General features: G+C 50.9%; 1 protein-coding gene across 1 annotated transcript in view; it reads left to right on the top strand.

Moving 5' to 3' along the window:
- The first annotated feature begins 1161 nt into the window (after nucleotides 1-1161).
- Nucleotides 1162-15241, top strand: part of WIPI1 (WD repeat domain, phosphoinositide interacting 1) — a 24258-nt gene continuing 10178 nt past the window's right edge. Inside the window, exons 1-3 of the mRNA XM_004709334.2 lie at nucleotides 1162-1238; nucleotides 6973-7142; nucleotides 11114-11210. Coding sequence (XP_004709391.1) covers nucleotides 7056-7142; nucleotides 11114-11210 — 184 coding nt within the window. The 5' untranslated portion in view covers nucleotides 1162-1238; nucleotides 6973-7055. The remainder of the gene's footprint in view (nucleotides 1239-6972; nucleotides 7143-11113; nucleotides 11211-15241) is intronic.

The following is a 15241-nucleotide window of genomic DNA, read 5'->3' as shown; positions in this document are numbered from 1 at the left end:
ACTGCACACAGCAACAATATTATGCCTACGAGGGGAGGAGGTGTAGGAGCCTTGGTGGTGTCGTGGTTACACGACGGGCTGTGATCTGCATAGTCTGCCGTTCCAAACCACCAGCAGCTCTGAGGGTGAAAGACTGGGCTTTCTACTCCCGAAAACAGCCATAGTCTCAGAAACCCATGGGGTCGCTGTGAGTCATCACTGCAGAACGACTGGTCGGTTTGAACCACTGACCTTGCAGTTAGCAGGCCAACACCTCACCCCCAGTGTCACCAGGCCACCTGTGGAACGGTTCTGTTCTGCACACGAGGTCACAGGAGTCAGAATGGATTTGACAGCAGCTAACAACAGCATGCCCACTAAATTCCCGAGCCTCAAATGGTTTGCCCTTAGCTGCTAACCCAGCCGTTCTCAACCTATGGGTCGTGAGCCCTTTGGGGGTCAAACGACCCTTTTACAAGGGTCACATAAGACAATCAGAAAACACATATTTTTGATGGTCTTAGGAACTGAGACACCGCTCCTCTATCCGTCTCCAGGTAGGTCCACCCACATGCAGATACGTCCACATACAAGTACCTGGTGTGAAGACTGTTACCCATGCTACATCATGCTTGAAGACAAAATTTCATTTATTTGTCATTAGAAATATTTCACAATATATCATTACAAATTGGTTTTGTGATTAATCACTATGATTTAATTATGTTCAATTTTTAACAAAGAAAATACATCCTGTATGTCAGATATTTACATTATGATTCATAACAGTAGCAAAATTACAGTGATGAAGTAGCAACGAAAATAATAATATGGTTGGGGGTCACCATAACATAAGGAACTGTATTAAAGGGTCGAGGCATGAGGAAGGTTGAGAACCACTGTACTAACCGAAAGGTCGATGGTCCAAAACCCCATGGCGGTGCCTCCTAAGAAAGGACTGGCAACCTGTTTCCCAAACATCACGGCCAACAAAAACCCCCAGCACCCGATGTTGCTCTGCACACAGGGTCGCCTTGAGTGGGAATCTGCTTGACAGCGACTGGGACAATAAGGTTGTGGGGGGCGGGGTGGTTGGAAGGGATGGTGTCTGTTTTCTGATGGATCTGTGGTTGTTGGAAGACCTCCGCCATTCCCATGCTGTCTTATCTCCCCTAGATCCCTCGCGATTGGAACCAAAGCCGGCTATAAGCTGTTTTCCTTGAGTTCTGTGGAGCAGCTAGACCAAGTCCATGGAAGCAGTAAGTGTGTGGCGCTGGGGTGGGGGCACCACACCTGCCTCGAGCCTTGAAGCGGAGGTGCACTTGAGCCTCCTGCTTCCCCTCCCGCATGCCTTCCCCTTAGGGAGCCAGGGTTTACCTGATTTCAGTGTCACTCATTGCCTCCCCTTGCTTAAGAAAGTCAGGGCAGAGCCCGCATGAAAAGTCATCTCCAAATAAAAGTAGCCATGTCTTTTCTATCCTGAGATCCTTTGTTTGAGATTTTGTTTGCTGACATTTTCCACGTACATCCAAGGGAGAGTAAAACAGCTGTGCTACTGGGGCTCTAGTTCATACATGCGCAGGTTTATTCCAAGCCGGACATGATTACACGTAGCTCTGCCATCAGTGGATGGCTGCAGACAAGACCTCTCGATCACCCGCTGACCTTAACTTCATTCTCCCTTCCTTCGCTTCCCTCCTGCCTCACAGCGACCCTGTCTGAGTAGAACGGCCCCTGGAGGTTCCTGCGATGGGAACTCTCTGGGAATAAATGGCGATTATGCAAGCCTCATGTGGCTTTCCCTTCTCCCTCGGAGCGGCTGGTGGTTTCAAACTGCTGACCTGGTGGTTAGCACCCCAATGTGCAACCCACTACACCACCTGGGCACATGCAGGTGCCTTAACAAAATGAAATGGCCAGTTAAATATGAGGCGGAGCGGCCAGCTCCACAGGTTATGCAGGCTGTTGAGGAATTCCAAAGGGGTCATCTTGATAGATTGCCTTCAAGGACATAGGACAGCCATGGGGGCTGACCAGGCAAAAGGTTTCAGAAAATTGAGAACGACATTGATGAGGAAAGGCCAGGAAAGTTAAGCCAAGGAATTTTTTTCTTTTTCTATCATGACAATGCACTTGCTCATTTTTTGAGGGTTGTCGGGGCGATCCTACAAGGGAATTTCATTGGGAAACCCTGCCCTATTCCCTAAACAATGTGAGCCCCTTGAAGACATCGGACTTAGCGTTCTGACGTGGTGTTGGTAGAAGAGGGTGGAATTCTTCGGGGGAGGGTTGGAGAGATGGAAACATTGCCTTCAGAAGTGTCCAGGCCTAAATGGAAGGACGTGTTGAGAAGCCATAGTCTCTTTTGAGAACACCATGTTTAATAAAGGTTTCTATGATTTTGCAGCGATACTTTTTTACTCATCCTTATATATGCAGTCATCAGTTTTTATAATTAGCAACCCCAAAGGTCGCCTGTGACTTCTTTTTGCTATTTTGTTGGCACAGTATAGGTGACAGTCATCCAGGCATGGAAGTAACTTACTATATTGATATTGAGATACGTGCTTGACGGAAGTCGAGCTGATTCTGACTCCTAGCGACACGGTGGGACAGAGTAGAACTGTCCCTGTGGGTTTCCGTGGCTGGAACTCTTTATGGGAGTAGAAAGCCTACAATTTCTCCTGCAGAGCAGCTGGTAATTTTGAAGTTCTGATCTTGTGGTTAGCAGTCTGATGCGTAAGCACTACTTAAGATTAAAAGTAATTTTACTTAGAAACATAACTAGGTAAGTAATAGTTGGTCAGTGTCATGATGGGGAATGCACAACCTTGGGATTTCCTGGGGTGGGGGAGTGGTTTGATTACAAAAAACTGGGGGCTCTTCATTTATTTGTCCACCACTTGTCTGTCAGTCTGCTGTACTGTGGTGGCTGGCGTGTTGCTGTGATGCTGAAAGATAGGACACTTGTATTTCAAGTGCCAGCAGGGTCACCTAAAGTGAACAGCTTTCAACAGAACATCCAGACTAAGAACAGAACAAAGAAGGAATAGGCTGTCAACTTCAAAGGAAGTCGCCCCTGAAAACCCTATGGATAGCATCGTTAGATCCTGCAACCCTCATGCGCCGACATAGAGTGTTCTCAGAGACGGTGCCAGAAGATGAGCCCTTTAGGTCAGAAGGCCGTCAAACTGTGACTGAGGAAGGGCTGCCTTCTTAGAGTAGAGCAGACCATATGGTGTGTATGGAGTGGAGCCTTCAGGATCTTCACTTGCTGATGGGGCACCACTCAACCTGGGAAGAAATGGCTACAAAAACCAACTAATAATTGGAACTTAGAATCGCCGACGTATGAACCTAGGAAAATTGTGAGTTGTTTAAAATGCAATGGAAGGCAAAAATATCAGTATTCTAGGTATTAATGACTGGTATTGAACATTTTTAATCAGAACATACGGTTTGCTCTGCTGGGGATGACACAGACAAGAGGAATGACATTTCGTTCGTTGTCAAAAGTACAGTGCAAGCTTTATCGTCAAGTACAGTGCTGTGATAGGATAATGTCTATCAGCATACAAGGGAATCCAGTCCATATTGACTCTTATTCTTTTTTTAAATCATTTTATTAGGGCCTCATACAACTCTTATAACAATTTGTACATTCATTGCCCTCATCGTTCTCAAAATTGACTATTATTCAAGATTATGCACCAACCTCTAATGCTAGTGATGCAGAAATTGAAGAATTCTACCAACATCTTCCGTTGGAAATTGGTCAGCTATACAACCAAGGTGTATTGATAATTATTGGTGATTGGAATGCAAAACTTGGAAATGAAGAGGAAGGAGCGATAGTTGGGAAATAGAGTCTTAGTGGTAGAAAGTCTTGGTGATAGAAACAAAGCTGGAGATCACATGATAGAATTTTGCAAGACCAACGACTTCTCATAGCACATATCTCTTTTCAACAACACAAACTGCGACTTTTCCAGATGGAAGACACAGAAATCAGATCGGCCATATCTGTGGGAAGAAACAAAACCAGGCCGGCCAGGGGCTGACTGAGAGACCATAGTTGCTTAGATGTAAGTTTAGGTTGAAAATTAAAACAACAACACCCCATTACCATCAATTTGATGCCAACTCCTAGTGGCTCTATAGGACAGGAAAGATCTGCCCTTGTGAGCTGCCAAGAGTGTAACTCTTTATGGAAATCCAAAGTCTTTTCTTTCTCTCGTGGAGCAGAGTGGATGCTGGTTTCAAACTACTGACTTTGCAGTTATCAGGCCAACACATAACAACTACGCCACCAGGATAAGTTCAGGTTGAAATTAAAGAAAATTCAGCCAAATTCAGGAGAACCAAAATACGACCTTGGATATATCACACCTGAATTTTGGAAACATCTCAAGAACAGATTAATTGAACAGTAATGACAGAAGACCTTATTAGCTGTGGGATGACATCAAGGACACATACATGAAAAAAGCAAATGGTCCCTTAAAAGAAAGAAAAGCTCAAAGTGGCTATCAGAAGAGACTATGAAACTTGCTCTTACTAGTAGAGTGACTGAGGCAAATGGAAAAAATAATGAAGTCGAAAAGCTGAACAGAATATTTCAAAGGGCGGCTCAGCTCGAGAAGACAAAGTATTATAATGAAACATGCAAAGAACTAGAGTTAGAAAATCAAAAGAAAGAACACACTCAGCTTATCTTAAACTGAAAGAACTCATGAAAAAAAAATCAAGCCAGGAGTTGTAATATTGAAAGATTCTATGGGTAAAATATTGGATGATGCAGATGGGAATAATATACAGAGTCACTGTACCAAAAAGAACTAGTCGACATTCAGTCATTTCAGGAGGCAGCATATGAGCAAGAATCAGTGGTGCCGAAGGAAGAAGTTCAAGCTGCATTGAAAGCATTAGCCAACAACGCCAAGGCTCCAGGAATTGATAGAATAGCAATTCAAATGTTTCAACAAGCTGATGAAGCACTAGATCTGTTCACTTGTCTATGCCAGGAAATTTGGAAGGCAACTCTTGGCCAACTGACCGAAAGAGATTCATATTTGTACCCAGACCACCGAAAGGTGGCCCAAGAGATGTGCACATTACAGGCAATATCCCTGCTATCACACACAAGTAAAGTTTTGGTGCAGACCATCCAACAATGGTTGCAGCAGGACATTGACAGGGAGCTGCCAGAGGTTCAGGCTGGATTCAGAAGAGGACATGGAACAAGGGAGATCATTTTTCAGTTCTGTTGTATATCGGGTCACTGTGAGTCGGAACTGACTCAACAGCACCTAACAACAGCAACAACAATTTATTTGCAAGGATCCCTGGTGCTGTTATTGGGTAAGTGTTGGACTGCTAGTCACAGGTCAGCAGTTCAAACCTGCCAGCTGCTCCTTAAGAGAAAGATGAGGCGCTGCTGCTGAAAGATGTATAGATTCAGAAATGCTAGATAGGGATGCTGAAATTGGCTCCACAGCCATGGCTCTTTTGCAGGGTACTGCATGTGTAAGGACCCCTGCTGGTACAGCAGTTTAATGCTCAGCTGCTAACCACAAAGTCAGTGGTTCAAACCCACTCATTAACTCCAGAGGAAGAAGGCATGGTGATTCGCTGTCTTAAAAATGATGAGCAACAGAACTGTCTGGGGCAGTTCGACTTTGACAGGCAGGGGTCACTCTGAATAGAAAATCAACAGCATCTGACAACTGTACATGTGAGGCCTCGCTTTCATGACTGCTTCTCTGGAGACTTGCCAAGTGTGTGTCTTTTCTGCATATAGAGAGCTGGAGAGGAGCAGGCGGCCCAGCCCGGTGAGGGGAGCACAGCATTCACTAAGCAACTCCCCACCCCCTGGACAGTCCCTGGGTTAGCAGGAGGGACCAGAAGAGTCCCCATAGCCAGCTGAGGCACCCTGCAGAGCACACGCCCCCATTTCACATCCTCCATCTCACTCACTGCCTTGGAGTTGATCCCAACTCACGGTAACCCTGTAGGACAGGGTAGAACTGCCCCTCTGAGTTTCCAAGTAACTCTTGAGAGGAGTAGAAAGCCCCATCTTTCTCCCAAAGAGCGACCGGTGGTTTTGCACTGCTGACCAACACATCTTCCATTCTATCACCAGGGCTCAGACCCCTCACAGGGAAGTAGCTGCTTCAGTGTTTCCCAAAGTGGACAATGATCCCCCTTTGGGAGGCACTGGGATGATCAAGACGGGAGACAACGCAGAAACTTAGGTTTCATTCTGGGTTATAGACTATATTTGGTACACAAGTTTTTCATTGCCAGAGTGGTTGGGGGGCTGTTAATTTTTTTTTCCTTCTGAAAAGGGGACAATAGGCCAAATAAGTTTGGGGACCTATGGGATAGTTGGGTGGCCCAAGGCTTCTCTGTGTTTTTCCAAGCAAACCATGGACCCCGGAAGTCCTGAAGGGGTGAGTCCGGGCCCAGGGTAGCACTGGAAATCCTGACTGTAAGTCATGAGTCCACACCAGCTTCACAGCAGTGGTTTGGAGAGGGCTTTGGAACTGCTAAGGGGTCCTGGTGGTGCAGTAGTAAAGCACTCAGCCTGCTAACCACAAGTTTAATGGTTCAAACCCTCTAGCTGTCACACGGGAAAGACGAGGCAATCTTTTTCCATCAAGATGATAGGCTGTGGACCCCTGTGGGCCAGTTCTCCTGTCCTACCGGGTCGCTGTGAGTCGGAATCCACTTGATGACAGTGGGTTTAAGTCTTTCCGTCATTGTTTGGAACCAAGACTCCATGGAACAGCTCCCTGGGGGTGGGGGCCAAAAATGAATCACTGCATCATGAGGCATGGAGACCACCCTTGCAGTGCTAGAGAAAGTCCTAGGCTGTGCTCATGCTGTGGAGACAGAAGCCTTCTCCTCGGAGCTGGCGCATCCCCCCCTGAGGGTGGCAGTGTGTGCATGAGCTGTGGGGACAGAGCCTGTACCCTTCACCCCCTGCCGCAGATGATATCCCGGACGTGTGCATCGTGGAGCGACTCTTCTCCAGCAGCCTGGTGGTGGTGGTGAGCCGCACAAAGCCGAGGCAGATGAACGTGTACCACTTCAAGAAAGGCACTGAGATCTGCAACTACAGCTACTCCAGCAACATCCTGTCCATCAGGCTGAACCGGCAGGTAAGGGGTGCGAGGGCCACATTCTACAGTGGGCTCTTAAGGTGTGCTGGGGGAGGCCGGGTGACACACAAGGTTCAACGTTCGGCTACTGACTGAAAGGCTGGGAGTTCAAACTACTGAGAAGCACCTCAGAAGAAAGGCCTGACAATCGGCTTCCAAAAGGCCCGGCCACGGAAGGCCCTACGAAACACCATACTGTCCTGAGACACCTGTGGTCCCCTCAAGTGGCCATTGACCCCCTCCCACCGCTAGCAGCTAGTTTATTGTAAAGTGATTTTTACCCCATGGGATGACGGGCTGTTAACCGGAAGGTCAGCAGTTCGAACCCACCATTGGCTCCAGGGGAGAAAGATGAGGCTTTCTGCTCCCATAAAGATTTGCAGCCTCGGAAACCCACAGCGGCAGTTCTGTGTCCCTGGATTGCCTTGAGTCGGAATCAGCTCAACAGCGAGTGTGGTTTGGGTTTTCCTTTTGTAGACCTTCTTGGTCCTTCTGCCTCATGGTCTTTCTCTTACGGATGCCACTGGCTAGGTGACCCCTGCCCCCAAGCTGAAGCCATCCTGTGGGCTGCGTCTTTGTAGCAGAGGAGCATTTCCAGTTTGGGCACTAGGCCTGGCACGCATTCAGGCTGGCGGAGCTGCCTCTGCAGTGAGACTCCCGTGTAAAGTGGGCTTCTCTCCTTCTGCAGCCAGGCAGTAAAATTGCCCCTCTGCTGCCATGTGCTGGGCCTCAGCTTCATGTGCCCGGCTGTCTTCTTCCCAGATAAGCCTGTGAGGCTCTTTCTCACCGTGTTGTCTTTGATGGTAGGAATATTCCTACCTCAAATATGCAATAGATTCTCTTTAAACGTGTGAATTCATGCTGAATAAGTGCTTGGGATATTAGCTGAGTCTCTTAAAATGTGCCACGACCCAATGTGAAGACCGCGGAGCCTCCTCGTTGGCTCAAGTGCTCTTGCTGACATCTGTGGGCAGCACATGCGATCTCATCGCAGACACACTGATCTCCGTGGAGACTAATAGCCAATACACGGAAACAAAACACCCCTTTTGGGTTATGGCCCCCCAGCCTGGCTATCTCGTTAAGATTGATTGGGCGAATATTCTCCCAGGAAAGCGAAGATCAGAACCCTCAGCTGGTCTGTGTGGTGCTTATTTGTACATCTTCCCCCTTAGCTCTGGTCTTTTCAGTAGCTCATGAGACCAGGAAGTGCCTTTCACAGTCTGCATCCAGTTAGCCTTTGGTGCCAGCCCTCCAGCCTGCACTAAAACCTGTTGTCCAGTTCATTCCAGTCCACAGCAGTTGTGTGTGTTGTGTAGGGACCCTGAGCCCCATGAGGTTGTTAGTGGCTGATTTTGGGGGTAGTAGGTGGCCAGGCCTTTCTTCTGAGGCACAGCTGGGTAGACACAAAGCTCCAGCTGCTGGTTAGCAGGGAGCACATGAAGTATTACACCACCCAGGAACTCCCTCCTCCCAGAGGCATGCGTTAATGCTAAGGTACACACACACACACACACACACACACGCGCGCGCGCGCGCGCGTGCGAAGGAATACTAATGTGCCTGGCACTGCCAAGCAATTAAGGACCGAGCACATCAGAGCCCAGCCCACCAGGCCTCACTTCCTTTGGCTTTTCTAAGGAAATGGGTGGCTTGAAACCTGTCTGGATGCCTGCTTGAGGTTTGTTCTCTTGTCCTAAAGTGCTCAGATTGGGGCCTTAACAACTCTTGTTCCTAGGAAGTCGGGATTAGGCAACTGCGGCAGCCCCTCCTCCCCAGGTGGGGCTCCACCGCTGTGCCTGAAACGGCTGCCTGCCCCGGGCCCTGGTGGTCAGCCTGCTGTCTCGCCATGCCTTCAGGAAGCACAGCCTTTAAGAATAAGTAAAACAAACAGGAGACAGTGGAGGCTGTTTGTGCAGAATGAGAGAAAGCACAATCCACGTCTTCCTTCAAACCTCTGGAGAGCACAATACTAGGGCTTTCCCCTCCCCGTGTCCCTCCCCTCCCTTCTGTGTCACGGAGGAAGGGTGGCATGTTACGGCTCTGCGTCTATCAGCTGTGCAGCTCTAACGCCTCCTCCACCCGCCCTGGGGCCCCTCATTGTCCGGATGGAGGCTGTCTGGATGGAGGTTCCCGATGGTAGAGCTGCCCTGTGTGTTTTCAGACACTATAGTAGAGAGTTTCATCTTGGAGGTGGCCAGTGGTTTTGAACTGCTGACCTTATGGTTAGTCCAACTCATAGAGCAGATTGATGGTGATGCAGAAAATGCAGACTAGGCCAGGCCTTCTAAACCATGGGGTGGGGTGGGGGTTGGAGGGCGGGGGGTGCAGTAAGGATGATGGAGGGCACCAAAAACCAAAGGAAATGCCAGCACAGCCCAACTTCGACTGAGACGTCACCAGGAAAGACCGGTTGCTGAAAAGGATACCATGTTTGTTCCACCCCTTCTGCTGCTACCTCAAGAACAGCTTATTCTGCATGTTCTGAAACACGTAAGGTACCAGTGAGTCAGCGTTGGCTCTGCCGCATCTAACCACCACCACAGGAAGTGCTGGCCAAGGGGCAAGGTGGCCAGGCAAATCCGAAGGGAAGGGCCTAGGGCACCAGCTCTGAGGTCTTGCCAGTTTCAGCACCTCCTGAGTGTGAGTGTGAGTGTGAGTGTGAGTGCCTCCGCCTGGCGGCCCCACACGGAGCTGGCCCCTGGAGGCGTCATGACAATCCATTGCGTTTTCTTGGCCGGGACACGAAGCGGCCTCCCTCTTTCTGAGCTGGGAAGGGTCCAGCGGGAAGGCAGTAATACAGATACAGCCCCATCAGAGACCCTGCAGCCTTTCAAGTACTGAGTGGTATTTTTAGATGCCCACCCTTCCAGCTGCTGTCCTTGGATAAGGGTGAGTGTTTGAATCACCCCAGGACCTTACTGGGAAGACCACCCCCCAACCTTCTCCCCTCAATCAATCTCCATGAAGAGTCCTGGGTTCGTTCCCAGTACTCCTCTAAGTGTGAGAACAGCCGGGGGTTGGGGGGGGGGAGGAAACAGGGGGGTGGTCAGTTACCCCACGTGGACAGAGGGGGGTACTGGAGTGAGGTGCCTGGTCCACGTGGACGGAGGGGTGAGGGTGCCTGGTGGCTACTCCACATGGATGGAGGGTGCAGCATCATAGCTCTAACCACCCACTGTGGGAACCCCATGGGCCCCGTTTGCACTGAGCAGACCTACTGGGCACTGGGGGAAAGGGCCACTCCCTTCCAGTTGGCTCCGTCTCAGCTACATGGCTCAGAGCCTGCCGCTCCTTCAGCCTTCCGTGGCTGTGGTCGATGGGAGTAGCTCGCGAGGCCTCCTTCAGGGTTCCCACCTTGCGGGTAATCACCATGGCTGGACCACCTACAGCACCCAGGAGCCCTGTGGCTTTAACAGTCTCCAGCTGCAGGCCTGCACTGGACAGGAAGGGTCAGCGGCATTGCAGTGCGGGCTGACGGGCTTCTGGGACTCCAGGGTGGGAGCAGCCAGGTGGAAGGAGGGCGACACTGGCAACTGTGAGCAGAGGGATACGCCAGTGGTTTGCTGGTTGTGTAGAGAGAAGGCACTACCATGTTTACCAGGGAGCCTCTCATGGCGAGTGCTACAGAAAGGACCCACCCTGGACCTAGCAGTCAGAGCAACCCCGTGGGGTTGTCTGCCAGGGACGGGGGCTGGCCAGGTAGTGCCCAGAACCTTCATCGTCAGCAAAGGGGAGAATACAGGAATAAAAGACTCCATCTCGATTTCTAAATAAAATCCCTTTTTATCATATCTCCTGTCCAGGTAAATAAAGGTGCACATCTGCGTGCGCACACCTGAGGGCTGTCTTCAGACTGCAGCATCCTGTAGGATTAGCATCCAGACTGGGCTTAGCTTAGGCATGCGGGTCCTGGGCTTGGTCGGTGTCTGGGCTGAGGGCTGCAGGCTGATGCACCTGTGTTGTTGCAGAGGCTGCTCGTGTGCCTGGAAGGAGCCATCTACATTCACAACATCAAAGACATGAAGCTGCTAAAGACCATCCTGGATATCCCTGCCAACCCGACAGGTAAGCACTGAGCACAGGGATGCTGCCCTGACCTGACCTCAGCAATGCTCCTGTAGATGTCTGTGGCCCTTCCCTGGAGCCTGGCTCCAGTGATGGCAGGTGCAGACCCACCCCTCAGGAGAGCTGCAGGACCTTCGGTGCGGCCTGAGATGAACCCCCTTCATCTGGGGCCTGTTCTCAGCAAACGCGCCTGGTCGTGTAAGACCACTGAGCTGACAGGGTTATGCAGCTGATGTGGAAAGGGCTTGTTTTCCCCTCGTGTGTGGTAGGTGAGCCTGGGTCGGTGTCATCATCGCAAGCAGGTTCTGACTTGGCAGGTCTGCATAGCTCCGAGAAAGGCCTGCAGAAACTCACAGCGTTCGTTCTGTTCTAAGAAAAGGTGTTCCCTGCACTCCGGCGACATGTGGTGCAAGGTGGCAGGCCTTATTCGGTCCACAGGGTTGAACACCAGTTTATAAAGTCCTGGCATTCGGGAGAGGGAATCATTTGGATGTGTTCAATTGAAAATTCAGCTGGTGATGTCTTTTTGATGAGTTTGCCAGTGTCGGAGTTGAAGAAGCAGCTGTCTGTTGGTAGATGGTCAAGCTGGAAGTCATCCCACGGGTAGTTCCACATCCCTCTTGATTCAGGTTAATATTTGGGCATGATACTCCCAATTCCGTGCCCTCTGTGGCAGCTGCAGGTGACTGGAATTGTCAAAAGGCTTTCACATTCCTAGTTTCCTACCTCTGACTTCCGCTGAGTCCCAAAATCGGTGTGGCTTTACACAAGCCACCCAAGCTCATTGAGCCTCAGTTTCCTTCTCTGTCAGATGATGGGACCGTCACACCTACCGCGAGCCAGTGGCTGGAACGGAAAGGCAGTGACACCATGCAGCAAATAGCCTCTGCCCCGTTGTCCTGTCACCTCAGTTGCATGGGTCACGCTTGGCTGTGCGAATCCACACATTCAAGCCTCACTAGAACATGACACTCATTTACAGGAGCAAAGCAGCTGCCCAAACACGCCCCAAACCAAACCCAGTGCGCTTGAGCCCGTGCTGACGCGCGTAGAGACCCAAGATTACAAATCGTACAGGAGCACACAGTCACATCTTTCTCCCTCAGAGCGGCTGACTCACTTTGAAGCACACACCTTGTGGCGAGGCACCCCAGGCTGAGCCCACAGTGTGCTCGTAAAGCTCAGGGTGGGAGTGACTTCCCACCACCATGCTAAACCAGCGTGGGGAGTTTTGCTTATGAAATCATCTGGAAGCGCCCTTACTGAAGACATACCCTGTGCTGGGTCCCTCCTTGGGCTCTTGAGGGCACAGATGTGCCCACGCACAGTTGCCCCCCAAGTCTCCCTGAGACCATCTGCTCTGCCTGAGATGGTGAGAAAAGGTGCCCGGCTCGGGGGTGTGAGCCGTTGAGATGCTAGAACACCGTCATGGTTCTAAGGCAGAGTTTTCACCGGCCCACCCCCACCCCCCACCCCCGCCAGATGGAGACCAGGGTTCGATTCCCAGCAGGGTACCTCATGAACAGTCACTGGAGGCTTGGGTGGTGCTGGGGTGTTGAACAGGTTTCAGATGGAAGCGGAATCAGAAGAAAAGCCTGGCCATCGACCTCTGAAAAGCAGCTGATGGAGACCGCCCTGATCCGTCGCCCATCAAGAGGACGGCTGCAGACCAGACAGTGTTTCTCTCCGTTGTGTGTGGGGTTGCCCCGTCTCAGGGACCAGAAGAGCTGTGAGGTGTGAAGGAGCCAGGAGAGGGGTATCCCAGGCAGGCACAGAGTTAAACGCTGCCCTTGGTTCTCAGTCTCTGTGCAGAGGGCAAGGTGCCCTGGCGGTGTAGTGGCTATGCCTTAGGCTGCAAACAGCAAGGCCAGCAGTTCAAAACCACCAGCTGCTAAGAGGGGAGCTGGGCCAGATAGTGCCCTCAAAGGAGGAATGCATGGTTGGCGCCATGGCAGCTTCCCATCCTCATAGCCACCAAGGCCCATCCCGTGCTTGTCTCAGCCCACAGAAACTCCCCGGTCACTCGCCTTTCAGGGTAAGCCAGGAGAAAGCGGGGGGCCTATTGTGTCTCAGTCTTAGCATGTAAAGCAATCATCAATGGAAACATTGCTCCTCTCAAAACCAGAGAACAGTGGAAAGGTTCCCCCTTCTCTTCACACAGAGGCAAGGGCAGATGGTGCATTTTCTCACAGAAAACCAGGGGAGGCTTGACCAGAATGTTAACTCTCTCCGGACAGAGAAGCCCAGACTCCCTGCAGCTCCTCCAGTTCATACCTGTCACCTTTACCTGGCCTCCCTCACGCCTTCTGTAGTGAAACGGAGGTGATGGTGTCGCCCTTTCAGAGAGTGTGGGAGAGGTGACAGGCCGCTGCAGGGTCAGCCAGGCTTACTCCTGAACCTGGTGCTTCGCTCACTCCAGAACCTTCGGAGCACTCGTGACTTGTCATGGCCACGACCATAAACCACCCGACACCTGCTTGTCGTCATAGTTGTCAGCTGCCATCGATGTGTCCCCGCCTCGTGAAGACCTCCCCATGCACTGTGAGCCCCGGGCTGCCTGGGGCTGCCCGTCCCCACCATTGGTGGTGGGACAGGCCACTTGACCCATGCCATCGACTGTTTAAGGAAGTATGTCCCTAGGCCTCCCTTCCTAGTCTGTTTTGGTGAAGTAACCTGACTGCAGCCTGGGCTTGTGCATCCTAGCGGCCACCAGCCTTCGTGGTCACGTGCAGTAACTGGAGGGCGGGGAGTTTACCCTGGACCACCACTGCCTATGCCAGGTACCCAGTTGGTGGTGGTGTTAGATGCTGTTGAGCCAAGACAGGGTCTCTCTTGTACTTAATCTCATCCTCTGGTTTGCTTTTTTGATTTGTTAACATGAAAAGCTAAGCTGGATACACTGACTCTCGAGGGCTTTACACCCAGTGTAAGTGGGTGCACACGGGAGGACAGGCTCCCCTATCTCACTAGACCGTACGCGCACATCAGGACTGCACATTGACCCCAGGGCCCTGCCTCGCTCTGCACCCCAGGCCTGTGCAGCTAGCTGTCCATTTCCTTCCTTCGTGTCTGTGTGTGCCGCGCCCGGTCCTGTTTCCTCCGAAGAGTTTGGCCAGACAGGGCTCTGAGCTCATTTCCTGCCAGCACAGCCATCTGTGCTCAGGGCTGGTCAGGGAGGACATCTCCATGGGAGACATCCCAGCCACAGAGCCCCGCGTGACACTCTTTTGTGGCCGCCTCCCTCACAGCAAGGTGCAGAGCGAAGGAGCCCACAATCACTGAGTCCATTCCAGCTTAGAGCCACCTTGGAGGCCAGAGCACAGCTGCCCCATAGGGTTTCTGAGACTCGTCCTTTATAAGGCCAGGCAGCCTCATCTTTCTCCTGTGGAGTGACCTTGAACTGCTGACCTCGTGAGCAGCCACAGTGCCCCAGGGCTCCACAGAAAGACAAAAACTCCAAACGCCTAGCTATTGTGAATCGATTCCGACTCACAGCGACCCCATAGGACAGAGTAGCACTGCCCCTGTGGGTTTCTGAGATGTCACTCTTTATGAGGGTCTCTTCACAGGCCAGGTCAGGAGTGACCTTAAACTTAAGAGGGAGCTGAGGAGAGCCCAGATCTTATAATTAGGGGCGCTGGCACTCAGTCTTCTTCCATCCATAAGTCTGTGTGGCAGCTGATTCGCAGGCTGCCTGGCCGGGTGCTCAGCAAAGCCATGGCGGGAGGTGGGACTTGAGTTCTAATTCTCAGAGTGGTCTTGTCCGCCCTTCCCTTTGCCCCAGCAGTTGAGATAAAGTACACTTCAGCTGAATGGAGATGTTTCCTTAGGCCTTTCTTTATAAGACACTCAGTATTTATAACATGGCATCATCTATCTTTTCTTCTCATTCTTTTTTCATAAATCATTTTATTTAGGAGCTCTCACAGCTTATAACAATCCATACATCCATTGTATCAAGGACATTTGTACATATGTTGCCACCATCATTTTCAAAACATTTTCTTTTTACTTGAGCCCTTGGTATCAGC

Source organism: Echinops telfairi, unplaced genomic scaffold, assembly GCF_000313985.2.
Source record: "Echinops telfairi isolate 266 unplaced genomic scaffold, ASM31398v2 ScPeMD7_7458;HRSCAF=8496, whole genome shotgun sequence".
NCBI classification, from domain to species: Eukaryota; Metazoa; Chordata; class Mammalia; order Afrosoricida; family Tenrecidae; genus Echinops; species Echinops telfairi.
This window is presented reverse-complemented; position numbering and strand designations above follow the sequence as displayed.